We start from the raw sequence: 22,078 nt of genomic DNA, 5'->3' as shown, positions 1-22,078 counted from the left end.
AGTTTTTAAAAATTAATAATAAAAAAAAATTTTGGCCCAAGAATTTTTTTTTTTTACGTTGCACGAAAAAAAAGTGGGCCAAAAACCCGTTTTGGGGGATTTTGGGCCCAAAATGAGCATTTTGGCCCAAATTAGACCTCACAGATGAACTTATCAAGTCTTTGCCATTCTAAATATGTATACTTTTATATACTGTAGACCAACAATTTTTAGCAGTTATGAGGCCCGAAAGTTTCCTTAATTCCAGGATTCATACCAACCTTAAAATGTGTTATTTGCTTCTTTTGTGATTTGTTGATAATGTTTTATAATATAATTAAAATGCAATAAAACAAATAAAGTAAGTAAGATGTACTAATATGATATCGTAATATAGGCTGATACCATTTCATGTTCGGGAAAAACAACCTGCATCAGACTAGGTGATTGGCTGTTGCCGTTATATCGAAAAGCCCACGCCTAGCGTTTTTCTTATTATCATTACATTACCAAGGCAAGTCAGCAGAAGTAAAGAGCATTTTTTATTAACGCTGCATTTGACAGCTCAGCGCTCACCACCACCACTTCACTACACAGCTCTGGCACGTGGTATACCGGCATTCTCGTTTTGGAAATAGTATAGAACAAAGCTAAATAGTATCGCTGATCAAAAAATATATTATTTTATATTATTTAATATCATCTGCATTTAACATCATTATGGCTACAGAAGTTGCACACAATAGTAATGGATTTACAAATGGCATGAACGGTGAAAGTAATGGCTTAACCACTATGTTAACAAAGCCATGCAAGACAGTACCATCTACATCTGCTGATTTTGGCAAGAAAATTCGACAAACGGATTTTATTTTAGATCCAAATGCTGTTCATTTAAACCACGGAGCATATGGAGCAACGCCAAAGCCTATCATGGAGGAACAATTCAGGTAGGATATATATTTGGTCACAGTAATAATACATTCTTCAATAGCATGAATTTAAGAACTTGCGTGACAGCATGCAAAAGGCTAAGTCTGGTTTCCTCCCAGCAGCAATCATCTTACAATTTAGCGATGGTTGCATAAACATGATAAAAGAATACCATGAAAAGCTTGATTTAATACAATTATTAATTGTGAATCGAAGAATTGAAATAAATTAGGGATAGAATAGGCAGATAGAAAAAGAAGGCCTTTCAAACAAGATCAAAAATAAATTTCTAGGCCTCTCCGTGAATCAAACTGATCATGTTAATATTCTTCATTTTATACTAAATGAATTTATGTTTTTCTGCTTCTTTTCTTTATTTTCCCTCCTTTATTCCTTTCTTTTATTAAATTTCACCGTAAAAACGTGATCGCCGGTCAAAACAGTATTCGTTGTGTATATTTAAAGTGTCATGTGCCTTTCTTTGTTGACCTCGTGTCGGGTTCTATATTTACACTAGTTCAATCGTCCAAATGACCATTGTTATGTAAATATTAGAATTAATTTGATGGTTAATGCGCGGTGTTAATGAGGAGAGTAACGTTCAAGTGGTTCTAATTAACAACACGACTAACGAAATCATGGAAATGACTAATTAACAATGGGACACGACTAACGAAATCATGGAAATGACTAATTAACAATGGGACACGACTAATGAAATGACTAGGCCTAATTATTAAACAATGGGATATACGACTAACGAAATGAGTGACTACACGTCGAAATGACAAATGCCATAGTCGACTTTTGATATTAAAAAATAAAAATGTGTTTATTAATCATGATGAACGCATTCAGTTCAACTCGAACTTATATGAGGTTTATTACAATTAAGGGGGTACTTCACCCCTGCCCAATTTTGTGCCTATATTTTGCATTTTTCTCAAAAATTATAGCACATTGGGGACAAGTAAGATATGTATATTATAGGGGCAAGGACTACAACTATTGCACTGGAAATTTTATTTCAGCACAGACAACAGTTGTGGAGCAGTCAAAAATGAGGGAAAACCAATATTTGATCAATAAATCAATAACTACTTGCCTTGAGTTGCTGAATTTTCATTGCAGTAGTTGTAGTCTTTGCCCCTATAATATACATATCTTACCTGTCACAATGCGCTATAATTTTTGAGAAAAATGCAAAAATAGGCACAAAATTGGCCAGGGGTGTAGTACCCCCTTAAAGCATTCCATAGTAAAATGGTCATAAAAAGTTTATATAAATTTATATAATGAGTGACAGTATTTAGTAAAGTATAGGCCCTATGTACGCCTATATTATTAAATGCAACATATCTTGACATAAAAATGGCTCACTCTGAACAATTCTGATTTTGGAATCTACCAGTTTAATGGATCGGCTTTTTCGCGAAATCCCGAGTAATCAGATGTGAAAATCTTAATCAGAGTTTTATGTTAAAAATGTATTAATAGACATCACAATGGGCCAGTAGTGGACCACGGAGAAGTCCACCATAGTGTAGTCCGACGTATAGGACCTTTTTTTCTTATTTACCAGACAATATTCACCTCAGACTATGACCACTATCTCATATCTATGGCGCAAGAAAGACGAATCGCGAATAAATAATGCTTTGGAAGTATAATTTAAGGCAAGGGAAATAGGATAGCGATAACTATAAGCGGAAAAGAATAATCAAACTACCAGGAAAAATACGAAACAGCATAATGCTATGTGGATGGAGTCAATAAAGACAAGCGGCTAGGGGACGCAATCAATGGTTATTCCTTCTTTCTAGGGTCTATGGTTATTCTATTGTCCGCCAAACTTTAAAGCCAGTCTGCCAGTGACATCACCGATACGTTTATCCATGATCAATTCAATCGATAGGCAATTATCCCACCAACGGTAAATCGACTGCATGGTAGAGCACCACTGTGCGAAATTGACCACATGTTTAACTCGTGCGCATAAACTTGCATGGAATAAAAGTTAAATAAATATAAATATTACCATTTGAAATGAAATAAAAAATTAATAATGATAACAATGAATAGTTATCACAATGTTAAAATAATTCATTCATTCATTTTTTTATTTCATATATCACAAAACATACAGGTCTACTACATATTAAAAATAATAATATTGGCTACAAGCATCATCATCATCATCATCATCATCATCATAATCATCATAATGATAATAATATAAAATAAATATTAAAATTGTAAACTTTCAAACTTTATGTTATAAAGTTATGTTCATATATAATATAAATAAAATAATAATTTGCCAATTATTTATAGCCTAAAGTATAAAGATACCACATAATCTACATTTTAATGTGAAAGTTGAAAGACCATATGATAGTTGAACTTGAAAATTGAATAAAACAATATATAAAATAATAACAATAATAATACTGCTACACTAAATATATGAGAATAAATAAATACGTATTACTAAATCTTACTATTCCTATAAATTTGAAAACACATATGATTTAATATCCTGCTTTTTTTAAAAACCAAATAAACGTTTTCAACTGAGATGTAGGCCTAGGTATTTTCGTCTCAGATTCTTAAGTTATAACAAGTTTAAAATGTTCATTCTGTCAGTGTACGGGACATTACCAGGCCTACAAGATGTTACGAAATGGTATCTTTAATTAATAGGCCTATGATAAAAACAATGTTTTTCTTTAATTAAAAAAAAAAAAATCCTGTATTATTATAGTATATAATATTATCATCATTTTATTATTATTATTATTATTATTTCGGGTTTTTTTAAAAATCGTAATCATAAAGAATAAATTAAGTCATGACATCCTGCTGCTGAATCCAGACGAGGTACCTGGCTGAATCGTAAAGTTTTAAAGCATGCCGCCATAGCTCATCCACGATATTGATCTATTTTTATCGATATACATCGATCACTTATCGGATTAAGTATTGGACACAATAGATGAAGTATTTGATTGACAAGGTTACCCCTGCGTCCCTTAGCCGCGTGTCAATAAAGGACCGCACCCACCAGGTGTGTTGTTTTTAACACTGTGCAATAATTATGAGCCCCGCCGGGGGAGGGGGTAAAATTTCCAAACGGCTCGCCAAAAATCGCTTGCACCCCTCTCGGCCCGCCAAAAATCGTTGCCCCCCCCCCTTGTACATGCCAATTTTTTTGGATCCCAATTTGCAAACCTTATTAATGGTCTATAACCGCGGTAGGCCTACATGTTGCGAGCGCAGCGAGCAGGAAAATTTGCATATTTAGCGTTTCCGTACGGTTTTCCTAAGCCTTTTTAGAGCGTTTTATTTAAAAGGCGCCCCAAGAATGTGTGCACAACACAGATGACCATACGGGTATGTTCCGCCACGGATAATTTTAGCTCTAAAAGACCCCTTTATTGCTTATTCATTTCTGTTGTTTTGATTTTCAACCAAAAAGCCAAGAAAGATCCTTGATTTTGACTGTTCGCAGCTCAAATCGGCCTGCTTTTCGAAAAAATATCATCATTCGGTAATATTTTATAGTATTAGCGCTAACAAAGTGCACCATGCATGACCATGACAAGTCATTTATCATGTTTATTATGTTTATATATATAGGGCCTATTCAAGATTATGTAAATCTCAGATTAATGAGATCATCAACTTCAATAAGTTTTAAGATCTCAAGAGCATTTCGCAGAAATTCTCACAACCATTTGTACCCGGTATGTAAATCACGATTATCATGATTATTGAGTACATAAATTCATCATGCATTTCAAATGTCGCACCCTGATGGTTAAAAAATATATACATATCGTCACCCTGCTACGATAATTGCCTTTAGTCATTTTTTGTAATTTTGAGAACAAAGTGCAAAATATGGTTCAAGCATGCATTTAAACATATTTATTCACCAATCTTTGGGTAATCACCCTAATTATTTTCTGATTAGGCCTATTCCCTTTAATTTGTCTCATTAACATTTGTTCTTGTGCAAAGATTGGTGAGTATGTTTAAATGCATGCTTGAACCATATTTTGTACATGTACTTTGTTCTCAAATTTACACATAATGACTAAAGGCAATTATCTTAACAGGTTTCATCCAAGCTATAAAATGCATAAAACTTATATCGCCACCCTGCTACGATAGTTGCCTAAGGGACCGTTCACAAACACTTGTTAGGGGGCCTGATGCAAAAAAATTTCATCGCGAAAATTTTTCAGGGCCCCCCTTACAGACCTCGAAAATTTCAGGGCCCCCCTTTTTGACATGGAATTTATGGGTCAACCCCATAGAAAAGCACATAAACTCAATTTTCCCAGGATAATTTGTGGTCATTTTTTTCAGGGCCCCCCTTTAGGAGGGTCAAAAAATTTCAGGCCCCCCTTTTTGCATCAGCCCCCCTAACAAGTGTTTGTATGTGAACGGTCCCTAAGTAATTTTTTTTGTAATTTTGAGAACAAAGGCCAACAAAATATGGCAAGCACGCATCAGTTACGCAAATCACCCTAATTATTTCCGATTATTCTCATTATCGTTTTGTTCTTGTTTGTGCAAAGATTGGTGAATAAATGTTTAAATGCATTGTTTGAAATATATTTCGTACTTTGTTCTCAAAACTACAAAAACTGACTTGGCAATTACGATATTTCATAGCATGCTGACGATATTATAGCCCCGGTCGCATGAGCCAGATACAATGTACTATATAGTATTCTTTTAATGCCATCGGTGCGCCCATGACGGTACTTGCAGGCAAAATCATCATGCATTCAAAACCTCTATGTGAGTGCCGGTAGTTTTCCATTCCCAATGAATTACATTAACCTAGGCATGAACTTGAATTGTCTAATACATTTTCCACGTATTTATTTGGTGCAGTATTTCTAAACAGAAAAATAGCTAAAAATGTTAAAATGGTAATTATGTTTATAATATTGATAATTTCCATTAAACATGTTGAATTATCTTGATGTTTATCTCTTTTCTGATTTGGTTTTTCTAAGGCCTTTATTTAACAATTGCACAGCATGCGGCAAGCACAGTACGTGTTTGTCTGATTTGAACGTATTTATTAATACGATTAAGGTTTTTTCATATAGACTTTTTACTTTATATATATATATATATATATATATATATTTGTAATAATTTATAATAAGAAAAACCCACGAACAAAATTTATTAGGAATTTCTTTCACATTATCTTCGGAGGTCCACAATCGTTGGCCTGGTCAACTGGCCAGTTGGTAGGCGACCTTGTCCTTCACACTCCTGTATGTATACACGATACGTATATATCTGGACTGTTTGTATTTGAACTTCAACACATACACATGTCACGTATGTTTCTCCTAACACTATGGACCACAAGAGCCTCATCCCAATGGCATAGTCCAATAACCTCAATTACATAATCATATAGTGCAAAATTTGACCCCAAGTTGCAGAGTATTAGTTTTTGTGCCCATTCAAAGGTCATTCAATGAATGTACAAAATGTATTGGTTTTTTTTAAAAACTGTTCCCCTGATAGATGAGCAATTGAGCATGATGTGGATCCTAGTGTAAGGGACGCACCATTAGATTCTCAGGGTGGGGGTAGGAAGTTTTCGAACAAAAAAAAAAACTTCCCCCACCTAACTGTGTATAAATGCACGGCGGCAAAAAAAATTTTCTTTCCCCGACCCCAACTTCCTACCCCCCCTGAGTATCAAATGGTGCGTCCCTAAGCATGCATGATCTAGGAAGCTGTTCCAAAATGATTGGTTTCTTTGATACCGGATGAGTCTGACACATCTAGTTTAAACACGTCATATTAGGGGCTGTGCAATAATTATGTGTACCCCGGGTGGTGAATTCTCAAAATGGTCTGCCAAAATTGCTTGCCCAACCCCTCTCGATGTGCCAAAAACTCTTTGCCCCCCCCTTTCGACGTGCCAAAAAAACCTTTGCCCCCCCTTTCGATGTGCCAAAGAATATTTGCCCCCCCCCCTTTACACACTAAGATTTTGGGGAACCCTAATTTATAACCTTAAATTGTTTTATCATATAGGCCTAATGCGAGCGTAGCGAGCAGGAAATTTTGCACATTTGAATGTGTTCTTAATGTTTTCCTACACCTTTTTAGGGCGTAATATTATAGAAACAATGCCAAAATATCTGTGCCAAAAATTGCTTGCCCCCCCCCTTTGACCTGCCAAAATTGCTTGCCCCCCCCTTTCGACCTGCCAAAAATGCTTGCCCCCCCTTTTGGCCTGCCAAAAATCTTTGCCCCCCTATAATTCACCACCCCGGTGGTACACATAATTATTGCACCACCCGTTATAAATAAAGGCATACTTTCTGCAGAGAGAAAAAAGGTCCGAAACTATGCAATTTAAGGTGCTATTGTATATATATATACACAAAAAACTACGGGGTCAAAATTTGACCCCGAAAGCGTCATTTTTGTCCCCGCTTTCCAAGTCAACTATGCACCGACTAAAGAAGGGTCAAATTTGATCTAGTGAAAAATGTGACCCAAATTGCACGGTTAAAAATGACTAGGCCCTATATTTAGGGTCAAAAAATGATTTGACCCTAATAAAAATAACCCTATTTATAGTGTCAAAAAATTACTATATTCAGGGGTCACAATTAGAAAATGACTATATTCAAGGGGTTCCGATTAAAAAATGACCCCGGAACGGAGGTTGAAAAATGATTATATTTATTAATGACTGTAATGTACTTTAACATGATGCCAAACAACAGAAAATGAACCCGGCCGTGGTTGATTTAAATAAAACTGACCCCGTAAAAGGGTTGATACAATGTATTTTGACCCCGTCGTTTTAATCACTATATCAGCCACAAACATGACAAAGATTTCTACGAAAGAAATGTACTAATTTTTTTTGGATAGAAATAAACCAAAATAACACTTTTCAAGAAAACCATGGAATATTTCGCATCATTCATCTGGCGCATGGAACTGCTGAAATTGTATACATGTACACATAAAATAATACAAAGAGCTGGAGCAGCCTCCCAGGGAGACAAAAGAGTAGGGCCTACATAGAAAATACATGCCAAAATTTTGGTCAAATTGTTACTTGTTTGTGTTACTTTAATTAAATGATTGGTTATAAGAATGAAACATATCTTTAGACTTGATTGTCACAGCACGTGAAAAACACCCTGAAAATGCATGTTTTTGGCCCTTAATTTCTAAATTTGGTCAAATAGTGAATTTTAACTTTTATTGCCAATTAGGATTAACTGAAGGATTGGGATTTAGCTATGTTTCATGTGGCAAAACAGGATATTTTTTATTATTCAAAAAACGAGTAGTCCTGTATTATTTGTCTGTAATGGGGAGTAGTTCTGCATATAATATCATGAATATGGGAAGCCACTAATGTCATAATTACCCTTCTAATTTCAGGTTGATGCAGGTCCGAGATAGCAATCCCGAGTTATTCATTCGATACCGTTATGGGAGGCCATTAATGTCATAATGTTCCCTTCTAATTTCAGGTTGATGCAGGTGCGAGATAGCAATCCCGAGTTATTCATCCGATACCGTTATATGGCAGGCCATTAATGTCATAATGTTCCCTTCTAATTTCAGGTTGATGCAGGTGCGAGATAGCAATCCCGAGCTATTCATTCGATACCGTTATAAAGACATGTACTACAAATCAGTTGAAAGAGTGGCCAATTTCGTCGGCTCGAACCCCAAGAACTTGGTCATTGTTGACAACGCCACTGCAGGTATGGAACAAAGAATATTTGTTAGAAAAAGTGTATCTTGACCTTTCGTATTGAAGATACACATTTTTTTGGGAAAAATGTGTACCTTCAATATACGAAAGGCCAATTTTTTTTTTAATGATCGCCGGCTTTTCCTCCCAGCTACATACACTTTAAGCGTAGGGCCTATATCATTAGATTAATTAAGTTTACTTCGAGGACTGTTAAATATCAAAAATAAAAAAACATCAAATTTTTATGATTTGCTATAAAATTTGTATTATATCGCGAATTAAAAAAAAATTATTTGATATCAGGGACATTCCTCGTATTCAAAATGCAATTCGCTATGTCTGATGTGATGTGCTCTCATGTCCCAGAAAAAATACTGTGCAAACGTTGCTATCCGAGCCCTTAATATCAGTAAATTTTTACAGTGATATGCATAAGGTCGTGGTGGTTTAATATTTTCTTAAATACTTACACTGAACACTATTGTTGCCATCTACTTTTCTTATGGGCCTACTTATCTTATGCTAATTGTTGATGTATTTTCAGCCATGAATGCTGTCATAAAGTCGTTAAAATTCAAAGCAGGGGACAAAATTCTCGTTGGTGATCAGAGCTACAAGACGGTCAAGAGACTTGCCAAATTCACATCAAATGAATTCGAAGGTATGGTATATTAGTTACAATCGCAAATTTCCAATTTGCGAGTGTTCTGTTTTTGGTCAGTTCTTCTTTCTTTCTTTCTTCTGTCAAACTTTTAACGAGCCATCGTAGCCATATGCTTTAAGCCAATGTAACCATATTTGGTCACAAGGACCATTGGGTGGGGGGACAAATGTTACATGACCAACTCGGGGTCAAAGGTCATCCAAAGGTCATTATGGCCAAAATGTGATTTTCACTAAAAATGCTTCTTCTTCCACAAATTACATAACACAATGTCGTCACTTGCATACCTGCATCGCCTTTAGCCAGTGTCTAAAAGTTGTACAAAGAATTGGGGTCAAAGGTCATTAAGGGGGTAAATCTTACAATTGGGGTAAAATCTTACAATTGCATTATCTCAACATCCGTAAGGGGTATGGGGCTCAAACTTAGTGACAACAAATCTCATGACCAGGGGAACATTTTACAGGGGTCAGGTCAAAGTTCATGCAGAGGTTAAATTTAAGAAATGCATTTTCTGTACATCTGTAATGGGTACGGGACTCAAACTCTGTGACAACAAACTTAATGACCAGGGGCATATTTTGGAACACTTTGCAGGGGTCGGGTCAAAGGTTATCTTGGGTCAAATCTTACAATTTCCTTTTCTGGACATCTGTAAGGGATATGGGGCTCAAACTCAGTGACAACAAATCTCATGACCAGGGGAACATTTTGTAGGGGGTCAGGTCAAAGGTCAAATTTTAGAAATGCATTTTTGGGACATCTGTAAGGGGTACGAGACTCAAACTCGGTGACAACAAACTTAATGACCAGGGAGAATATGTTTGCAGGGTCAGGTCAAAGGTTATCGGGGGTCAAATCTTATACCGTAATTTTATTGTCTGTAAGGGGTATGGGGGCTTAATTTCAGTGACAACAAACCTCGTGACCCGGGAAACATTAAGGTCAAAGGTCAGGTCAAACGGCCATTAAAGGATTACATGCCTTGCGATTGTCTGCGCTCTGTGAGCGCAAATTATCTCTAGTTTTAACTTATTTCGAAATATTTCAAAGAGAGAAAAAAAATAAAGAAAGAAAGAAAGAAAAAAGAAAGAAAGAAAGAAATAAAGAAGTAAGGAAAGAAAGAGGGAAAGTAAGGAGAAATGAAGGAATGAAGGGAAGAGAAAAAACAGAAGGAAAGAAGGGAGAAAGAAAGGAGGAAAGCGAGTAAAGGAGAGAAATAGTGAGCACGCACTGACCAAAAGTATTCGCTGAATAAAGAAAGAAACAGCGAACGGTCATCCAATATCCAGATCCATGTCGAAGTCACATAATACGTAGGCCTACTATTTCATTGCATGAAATAATCAAGAGTTGTTTTCCACTTAAAAGAGTGGAAATTCACTCTTTAACAACCCGATTTTTAAACAGTTGTTTAAAATATTTTTTTGTTGTGTACGTAATGTAAAATCGTCAAATCGACAGGACATTGGATGAATCTTCAATTATACAGTTTGTCAATTTTTTTCAGCGACTGTTGGTAGTAATAAATCATGTACCCCCAAAAAAGATAGATTGCTTAGATATTTCCTGGGTAAAAAGAAAAAAGAATAAATGAAGCAAACAAGTTTCTCTTGATATCTGAAATTATCTGAACACAAATCTTACGAATTGTAATATACTAAGTAGGCCTACATTGTTTTATGACAACTATATGCTCAATATATTCTAATTGGAGAACCTAACCTTTATGTCACCTTTGTTCTGACGTCAGTCACCGGGGACGTGACATGATCGAATATGAAATACATAGATAGACAAGATAGTCCGACTAGAAAGTTCAACCTGACCTCGATGTATCATTCTAAACTGATAGTACAGGTTAATTAAACACGATTTATAACTATTATATAGGTGACCAAGCTGATAAGTTTATCAATTTGATGTCCAATATTGATAATGCCAATATAATTTGTCAAGCCAATCAGGTGGTACTGTAAGCATATATATATCTGCTGTTGCCAAAGTTTTCAGGAAAAAGTTCATTGCCAAACTCTGTTATTGATAAATAACAATCTTATTGGAAAATCTCAAATTTCTTCTTTCTTTTAACTAAATAATAGGCCAGCAGCAACTTTCAAATAACATTATGTACAATGTTTTCTGAAACCGTAATGCTATAAAGCGTATAGAGTACCCATTCATACATTTCTCTTGATAATATTTCATTTGCTTGCATTATTCCTTTTAAAGGAATTTTTATAGGCTTATAAATGTGTTTTTTTGTCTTTGGATTTTTTCAAACGTGTGTCCTTACGGAAAGACTGGATAAACAAACAAGTAACATGTCCAAACTGTACACTCGAACAGATACGAGTATAACATTATTTTCATTTCAAAGAATAAGTTTTCAGACAAATACTACCGTACATTATCCTGATTTTTGCTCACAATCTCACTTTTCATGGAAAAGGCATTTTATTTTTACTTTGATTAACAAGAACCATTATGTGGTATTATAAATTGTATTGTTACGAATCGTTTAATTTGACTCGAGGCCAAAACACCTTTCCCCAAATTCACTTCAGAATGCACAACAAAACACACTGATTGATTAAGTTAACAATATCTAAGTCTTAAATCAAAAGAAAAGTGTGGTTTAACAATACTTAAGTGAGTCAACATAAACACACACAATCAATCATACATACATTCTTTAGAAAAAATGTAGATATTTATATAGCGCTTTATGCATGCCGTAAACAGCCTCAAAGCGCTTTACATTTATTCCGCCGTCATTAGAATATGTCGGAACCACGTTTGCAGCCTACAATTGGCGTAGGATTCATCAGTACAACGACTGTGACAACCCCTAACAGTTTCCCATTGCACTCTTTAGCAAAGTTACTTATCCAGCAACCTTCACCATGGTCACCTTGTAGTTAATTGTTATTAAAGTTCATGTTCTCAATGTTCTTGGTGTATATCCCGATTCACTTGTCCTGCGAAGATCACTGTTCAGCGAAGTTCACTGAAGACTTTTATCATGTTTATATCCTTTGCATAAATTCCTCGCATGGGTGACTATCTCCACAATACGCTGAACATTGAATAAAGAACATGGGATTCAACACAATCCAAAATTAAAAATGATTCAGTTTGTTGTTGCTCAACTTAATCAAGCATGAGAGGGGGATCCCTAAAATGTCTCATGAAATATATTTATATTATAAACAATGATAAATAATCAAATTAAATTACTCAGGGCACTTCAAAGTATGCATTCTTATTTTCATCCACCAGGGGTAGAAGTCGTCTCTATGACTTTACCACTACCACTAAGCAGTTCAGATGACCTTGTAAGAGCCTTTGAGAAAGCCATCGATGCTAATCCCGGTATCAAGGTAGCTGTTATTGACCACATCAACGCGCCAACAGGAATCATATTCCCCGTACATCAGATCATCGCTCTGTGTCGTGAGAGGGGAATTCTCTCGCTCATTGACGGAGCACATACTCCAGGACATATTCCATTGCAGTTGGATGAGCTGGGTGCAGATTTTTATGCCGGTAAGAAGTTGGTTCAGTTATGTATTCTGGTAGTTATAGTTGTAGGTGTAAAAGTTGGTCGCGGTAGGGCTTCACAAATATATAAGGAATTAAAAATAAGGATATAGCCTAAGACGTAAGTGCTATGACCAGAATTCCCTTAGTGGGATAAGCTTACCATAAATAGCGCATACTAAATCACATACGCGATACGGACGTAAATTGCATTATTTACAACCGTAGTTTTCTTTCCTTTAAGTCATTTTATGGCCACTTCTGCAATATAAAATGTGTAATTAAATCATACGTTTTCTATTTTAATGTGAAAATTTGAATCGATACGGCTGTAATTAGCGGATCTCTAAAATGATCTCTAAAATGATTCTTAACTTCCCAATCCTCCGTCTAGAGCTTTTGAATAATGTGCCACTCTTATCAATGCTTACTATGCTTACAAAGGACCTGTGATGAAGTACAATGTATACAAAAGTGTATATAAAATTATGCTTGGCATTTATGATTATGCAGATTAGCTTTAATAATTAGACAAATAGGCATAGAGGAAGATATAATATCTAGATGATATGATATGTATACATCACTTTGACAAAGAGTAAAGGTAAATAATTCTGCAAAATGAATGTTACCTGAACATTGATTTTAAACAAGATATTGGCAAAAATTGCTTATTCAGAAGCTTTCAGTCATTTTAGCTCATTAACTAGGCAATAGGCATGTATTGATTAAAAACCTTTGTGATGCAAGTATACCTTACATCATCGAGATTAAACGGGCATTTCGTGATCCACAGCATCATCCCCCATACTTTTTGTTTTAAAAAAAGTTGAGATTTTTATACCACTGGAAACCTCTGGTGGCTACATAAATGTTTATGTACAAAATAATCTTGCAGATTAATTTGTTTTGCAAAAATATCGTGAAATTTGAATTACGTTCTGGTACACCAGAACGAAATAATTACAACACATTGTCTATGGAGCAGTGTAATACAATAATCATGCATAACTCGCAAACGCAAAATCTGAATCAACTGAAATTTTGGGAATAAGCTTTTTTTGTGGATATCTAATGAAAAATATCATAAAATGGATGCTAGGATTATGAAATACTCCTTTAAGAAACATTTTGTAAGTCTTGACTTGGACTCCGCGCAAATAATGTTGTGAAGCTCTCAGGCCTTATTATTATTAATAATTATATAATAATAGAGGATGTTTCTCAAAAGATGACACATTCGGATTTTCTGTTCTTACAAACTAAAAGTAGTTTGGCGTAATTTTTTTTCATAATAAGTGATAATAAGCTATCTACAACTTCCCAGGAATGTTTCGAATGTTTCGATCTGAAGTTACTGAGGCATTTTGTTCATTTGGTCCACTTCGTGTTTTTTAGCATACTTATGTATATACGCAACTGCGTATAACCCTAATGTGACATTTTGGAAACGTCGCAATTGTTTCCATAAATTGTAGGATTTTTGTATGCATATGTTGTCGCAATTCCTACACTGTTATAAACAACGGATAACACTATTAAACACTAAAATGCGTTTATATTTATATTCTACACGTAAAAGTACAGGAGGCGTTGCATACGATGAACACTATAACACGTTGGATTAGTAACACTTTAAAAAACACGTTTATATCGGTGATATAAACATGTTAGAGTGTTTATATTTTTATCACAAAAACCTCTATTTTGAGAAACATCCTGTTTAATTTGTTTAATTAATTTTGCTTCTCAGAATGACTTAAGCCAGTGTTAACTGAAAACAACTTAAGCCCATGTACTTCTTAGGTAACCAGATGCAGTTTCTAATATCTATTGTTTTAAGTTTGCTGATAGTAGCGAGCTAGAGATGATGTTGTAGGGACAAAATGATACCTGTTGGAAGAGATAATTTGATTGTTCTATATTTCTCATTCCAGGGGAGCTGTGATCAAGGTAGAAAACATAAATACCTTAAAAGAATGGGAGTGACAGTATGTGTAACAGCTTGTAACTCATTTTTTGGGTCACCCTGTACATGCTGTACATGACTATGACCGTGACGTCATTGTAAGGTAAGAAGTGTAACAATCTCTATTGTTGACGACAGAAGTTCACAACCATATCAAAATAGGTTGATATTATTACTAGATGGCTGGGTAGCTTTCGTTGGTTGAGAACTATCAGCTGCTTTATGCAAAATGTTACAATTTGGTACCTACTAATTTATTGTGACGTCAAGTTTGAAGGATCCAATCTTCTGCAGTGGATACAGGTGCACGTGGAGTGTTTTTATCCAGTCCAATCACCGGATTTCCTTCCTTTGGATCTGGAGTACGAGAACATCAGACTTCTTTGAGTGGTGTTAGTGATATCTTACATTTAATGAAAGCAGTATTGTAGCAATCCAAGCGGTTGGATCCAGGATTCACAAGATGGCATGACGTTACGCCCAAAATGTTGATCTTATTTTACTTCTACTGCTAACGAAAAATATTAATTACTATTTTCAGTGTAAGAAGCTGTTGCATGGAAGATAAATAGTGCATGAGCTTTCCAAATAATCAACTGTCGAACCAAGCAGTCCGTCCGTTCGTTGAACTACATTTATATCATACTATTATTATTATTAAATCAAATATTTTTTCACACCTTTAAAACAATTTATAAAAGGAACTTATTAATACAATTTTGTACATCAACTACTTAAATATTAGGTCTTCCATGGTTAAACATTTTAGAGAATACTATGCTCTTTCACTGGATTTGTACTGCTAGGCCTACTTTAGTTAAAGATTATTTTAAAATGTTTTCTTTTTAATATACAATTGTCTGTACGTTTTCATAAATTACTATTTCATTCTTTGCTTTAAGGATTCGTTCTACATTACCCACCTTTTAAATTTTCTTTCAATTTATCTTTTTTCAAGAAACGTATAAAATTGTTAATGCAAAATGTTATTTCCTCCTTTCTTTAAGGATTCGATTTTACATCATCCACCGTTCTTATTTTATTTCAAATTATCTTTTTTCAAGAACAAATGTTAATGCAAAATGCTATTTTCTTCTTTAGTTTAAGGATTCGGTTTTACATCATCCACGCTCCACCGTTCTTATTTTATTTCAAGTTATCTTTTTTCAAGGGGAAAATAATGTTAATGCAAAATGGTATTTCCTTCTTTAGTTTAAAGATTTGGTGTTACACCATATTAATTTCATTTTCATTTATTAATCTTTTTATACAAGAAACGTTCAAATGTTAATGTTACCTGCTGCAAACTTTCCGCCATTAAAATGCTTTGCTGACTGCTTGTCTTCCAGTGGCATTGTTAAGTATTAATTATATTTGTTAATCGTTTCCAGAAATCATGGTTAGTGTATTCAACTAAACATTTTTACAGCCAGAGTGACCGTAACGATGACGTGCATGTGGAAGAAACCGGAGAAGAAAGTAGATAATCATGATAGTACTTACAGAGATCAAGAAAATGTCTCAGAAGAAAGTTCAAGATTGCAATATTAATCTATTATATTCTACATTTAGGGCTGGAAATTCGAATTCAAAACATTCTACATTGCAAACTCTGGTCCTAATTAAAAAAATGTTGAGGTCTTGTTCGACAACTTCACATCGCTCGATATTAGGCCTAAATCGTGATTGTCATAAATTATGCTAACGTTCTGAAGATAATTTAGTTCCCCTCAATTGTTTTCATTTTTACATTGTTTTTAACTTAACTAACTAATCCGTTTCTATTGGCATTTGAAACTTAAACTATTGAAATACAGTTAATGTTTCTTTTGATCTTCTGATATTTCTGTTTTGAAAAGGCACATAATCATTCAATTTTCTCTGTGTACCATTCTATATCCGTTTACGTAGCTAGGTTGTTCAATTATATGTTCACCATCACTCAAGACAGATGAATCGCACGACCATGAAAGAACCGAGAAAATACTAGCAACCAGTATAATATCTTGATCAACAGGACAGGAGTAATAATGGCTCACATCGATGGAATCAACGGAAGAGGTTCAAAGATATTTCTCTCATTTACCAACGTAAACATGATAATGGAATAGGCATGAAATTTGACATTACACTGTACATTCAGTTCTCAATAATAGTATACCTTCCCGGCCGCGCAATCATTGAATTTACACACCTCATCTTCCTGCTGTGTTGATTCATAGTTTCAAAATAGCCTATGGCCTATTAGTGTGGCAGATGGTTTTCTCAACTTCTTCTGACTTCTTCAGGACAAAGTACCTAAGAATGAGACATGAAGGCCGCCCCTTGCCTACCGGTGGCTCTGAAAAGAGCCTTTCACTGAAGACTACCCCTTGTCGACAGTGAACAAGCAGACCTCGCCTATCTGCTGATGTAAAAGGTTTGATGGCTCTCAAAAGAGCCGTTCACTGAAGACTGATCTAGATTTTGCAAACATTCAAATAACAAATCCTTTGAACATTCACTTTGTGTTACGAACAATGCCCAAACAAAAGACACTATTTGAGTGCCTTTTATTGGCAGAATAATGACGGGAAATGCGGTTTATCAGTTCTTGGATATTATAACATTCTTGTTTATCATGTTTACGTTGGTAATGGTAAAATTGGAATATCGCGTAATTTTTACCGATTAATGAATCAGTCAAGAGCGGTATCATTTATCACAAAATGTTATCTTGCAAATAGCAAAGGGAACCAATAACGTCAAGTTACGTATACATTTTGATGGTTTCCACAATGACATTGTTTCCACTTTACAATGGAGCTCAAACTATGCAACGAGCAGTTCACCATACCGACGAAACGGTTTGGTTTGACAGTTGGGTTTACCTAGCTTTTATGATAACTTGACTGGTTCATTAACGGCTAATGTTACATTACATTTCAGCAGCTCTTAAACATTGTTTGGGATTATTTACACTTAACCAAAGTATACTAACTTAGAGGTTTGGTTGCAAAAACCACTTTGTCGTTACAGCCTCAATGTACAAGTGGAATTTCGCACCACGTGGTTTGGCCTTGCTTTGGATCCATCCTAAGTATCAAGATTCAATTCATCCACCTGTGACGTCACACAAACAGTTTTCTCCACGTTTACAGGACAGGTTAGTAGTTTATTGAAGTACATGGTGTCCCAGAATTATCAGTCTCAACTATGTAGCAGCTTCCGTGATAGTTTCAACGATTTTAAAGGAAAGATGGTAAAGATTGGAATTTAAGGTTACATGTTTTGGCACACCAAAGTATGCAAAATGAAAAAGCGATTTATACTGATTTTTGCCACAAGATTCAATATTCAACTAACTTTTAATTTTCGACACGTGACGCACATCCATATCAAAAGGAGTCAGACGTTGTTATAATGGACTTACCATCTCCACACTGATCCAAGCCCATCACAACAACATTGGTCTCTTTGTTGATATGGATGAGTGTCATGTGCCGAAACTACAATGTTAGTCGCATTTTCACTTTTGTACTTAAAGCAGTATTTTTTATGACAAGACATTATACAGCATGGAACAACATCTTGTGGAGATTGCTACCATCTTGTAGAGATTGCTGACAGGTTTGTGCCCAGGTGATTAAGTTCTGGATAATAGATCGTAATATTTGAAGATGGAATAATTTAGAACAAAGACTATGCTTCATATCAGGAAAGCAAAACAAAAAAGATTCAGATGATATGTTTTGTTGGTTTTTATTATTACGTTTGTTGATATTGTTAGGTTGTTTTTATTCTGTGATTTTGTGTGTATTCATTTCTTGCATGTTGCGAAAACTTGCAATATCGAAAAGAATTGCTTATAATGGTGCACATGGGCTCATTTGCCTTAGGGTAAATTTCACGTACAAAATAGAGAGCTCCTTCTTCTAAAAATCCTAAGAATTAAGGCTCCGTGCAATTATTTTTAACGTGGAATTTTCACGGGAGCGCACTTTTAGTTTGTGCCCATGTTAAGGAGTCCATGTGCGCCATTAGGCGAATCTTTGCGGTATGTGTTTCCAGAGACTCTATTTTATAGTTACATGGCTATAAATTGTTTCCCAATTTTTGGCTACTTTCAGATTTTGTATACAGGGATGTCGTGAGGATGTACCACCAATAATGGGACCAGCGGTAATAGATTACTACGAGCAGTTGGGAGGAATGGTAAGTCTTGAGCATGATGTGTTGATATTCGCCGTAGAAGTGATGATGACGGCGAATATAATAGTGGCCGGACAAGTGAGGAGAAATGTGCAATTTCTCGATTGAGGCGGTGATCACGTGCCTTTTTTACATAACTGATACAGGAAAAAACTTATGAAATAAAAGTATTCGATAAAAGCAATTCATGTTTGGAAGATTTATGCAGATTAGATACTTTGGATCAAATTACTGATAAGAGTTTCTTCAAACAAATTTCCGCAAAGTGGCATAATTACAGCATACCCTTCGCACCACGTGTTATGCTTAAGCGTAGGGTTACCTACCATATAATTTAAGTATTGTATTATACGTTCATTGTATATTGAAATTAGAGTACTTTGATTTGGTTGAAATTGGTGCTTCAATGCTACAACCTAAGGCATATGCTTAAAAAACCGCTACATATCAAGCTAAGGACCTAACTTAAAGGTGTATAATGTCTGGTATCATAATTTATTATTATGAATCTTGATTCCAGGATCTTGATTCAATGATATTCTCTCTAATGTCCAAGTTCTGCAAAAACACTGATTTTCTCCCATTATACATCATTATTACAGGACACTATAATGAAATACAACAGTGATCTAGCCGAGTGGGCAGCAGATATGTTGAGCAAAGCATGGGGTACAGAAAAGCTGGTGTTACCAGATGGCATGCGATGTCCTGGAATGCATTGCATCGCCGTGCCAGATACCGAGAAGACGCGATCATACATCGCCACATGTGATGGGGGCACCTGTATCGATCTTATGTTTGACTTGCAAGATCAGCATAACGTCAACTGTGGAATGAAGCTCTTCATGGGCAAGATGTGGGCCAGAATATCAGTTCATGTTTATCATCATGAGGAGGACTTTTACAAACTAAGAGATGCTGTCAAAGCTCTCCTTAAACTGGATTCTTAAATCTATGTTCCGGAAATCTGAAATCTAAAATCCATGCACAGCTTTGCAATGGAAGGATTCGTTTTTGATTGATTTTATATTCTCGAATTTTTTTAACAAGTAGAGCTGACAGAATGTGATGCTGATCGCCGTGATCGGGTGTAAATCACATACTATGATTAAAAGGGCATTTCGTGATCCACAGCATCATCCCCCCACCTTTCTCAAAAAAAGTTGCGATTTTTTATACCACTGGAAACCTTTGTCTACATAATGTTTATGTACAAAATATTTCTTGCTTATTAATTCGTTTAGCAACAATATCGTGAAATTTTCGGGAATAAGCTTTTTTTGTGGATATCTACTGAAAAATATCATAAAAAGTGGATGCTAGGATCACGAAATACTCCTTTAATATGCTAATTACTATAAAGCTTTTTAACAACATAGAATACGTTCAAAAACAACTAATAGTATATCTATATATAGTTTCAACTTTGTCTCGGATTTTAACCGTATACATTCTGTAAATATAGCTATAGGTGTGTTAATGAGTTAAATATGTACAAGCCATACCAACTCATAAATTTAAATGCCTTGTATATTTCTCATTCAACCTGCTTTTTTCATCCTGCTGAGCAAAATATTACTGCAGATGAATTTAAATTACACATAGGAGGGAAATTGCATGTATCTAGTACTACTCTTAAATTAATCTTGTAGCCATTCTACTACGTACATCAGGTACTGCATATTCAATGCGAAGAGAAAGTCTGGTTTATTCATCGCATACAAGGCTGAAACTGAGCGACTCACTCACAATTATTCGCGCGTCACAATAAAGACCCAACTAACGCTCACATAAATTCAATTAAAGCCATATTATAACATTTGCTGAGGAAGACGCCCTCAACATTCTCTATTTTTCAAATTCCTGTTTTTTTACATAATTATAATGTACTCTATTAAACTAACATACCCTGCAAAAATCAAGACTCTAGGTACCGTAGATTAGTCACAATCCGAGATTTTGAATAAAACACTGGAACCATCGTTTTATAATTACGATGGAAATATTATTAGTCGAACGCGTACTCGATGTTCATAACATAGTACGTACATGTACATGGTGACACACATAAATGATAGACGACATCGGCGCTGATAGTTAATTCCAATTTTCTTTGCTTTACCTCAGTTGTTCAGCTTAAAATTAAAAAGGGACATATCTGAGAGGAAAAGCACAGATCCTGAAAACAGGATCTGTGGTAAAAGCTAACATTTTATAATGTTTTATGGAAAAGAAATACTATTTTTTTAAATGGAAATGATGGCTTTAAGGGAACACACAGCTAGCGTAAGCACTGCGCCATTCTATATCAATACACGGTGTTATTTATGAGTCTTATTTTTTTTATAAGCCGAACAAACTTTAGGAAGTTTCTGGACATTATCGTAGGAATGACGGGTACCGGCATCACACCTGGTTTCTGGAACCTTGCGATAAGAGTTTACCATTACAAAAACTACAGATTTGACCGAGCCATTGTCGAGTGTTAACACAATTAAAGACGTTAATGATATTTTGGGTCATCATGATACGTATTGAGCCTTAATGGAGGCTTGATGATACCGTCAGTTAATTCCTCAAGCATTCCGTAATCCGTCCTCTATTAGTATCTATTATTATAGGTGTTGGGTTTTTTTGTAGTCACATAAACACTGAAGAATTCGCATGAACATCTTGTTCATCTATAAGAACAAATAACCGCTTTTCTTCTATCTACAGTCATCCTGACTGGGCAAACTAATCTAAGAGTTCCAAATCATATGTATTTTAAACTCTAATATTATATCTTGATGTGTAATATAAAAACAATTGACCAAAGAACCGGATTATGTGATTACATTCAGACTTTGACAAAAAGTCAGAGCATTATGCCAAATATAGATTATTATAGAACAATAACATTACCGTGAATGGAGTATTAGTTGCACTCAAGTTATTTGTTGTAATTCGTGAATATAAATAAATAATTGTTATTCTAATGGCAGTAAAGGATAGTTTATCTCCAAGGGAAACAAATACACCT

At 35.1% G+C, this 22,078-nt stretch overlaps 1 protein-coding gene across 1 annotated transcript; it reads left to right on the top strand.

Annotated features, from left to right (window-relative positions):
- The first annotated feature begins 504 nt into the window (after positions 1-504).
- Positions 505-21,518, top strand: LOC140136911 (uncharacterized). Its single transcript, XM_072158560.1, has 7 exons — positions 505-929; positions 8,554-8,696; positions 9,234-9,350; positions 12,636-12,902; positions 17,884-18,010; positions 18,975-19,059; positions 19,659-21,518. The coding sequence occupies exons 1-7, from the start codon at positions 700-702 to the stop codon at positions 20,004-20,006; spliced, it is 1,317 nt and encodes a 438-aa protein (XP_072014661.1). The 5' UTR covers positions 505-699; the 3' UTR covers positions 20,007-21,518.
- The last annotated feature ends 560 nt before the right edge of the window (positions 21,519-22,078 follow it).

The sequence above is a fragment of the Amphiura filiformis genome, chromosome 17, assembly GCF_039555335.1.
Source record: "Amphiura filiformis chromosome 17, Afil_fr2py, whole genome shotgun sequence".
Taxonomy (NCBI): domain Eukaryota; kingdom Metazoa; phylum Echinodermata; class Ophiuroidea; order Amphilepidida; family Amphiuridae; genus Amphiura; species Amphiura filiformis.
Note: the sequence above shows the minus strand (reverse complement) of the source record. Positions and strands in the feature narration are given on the sequence as shown.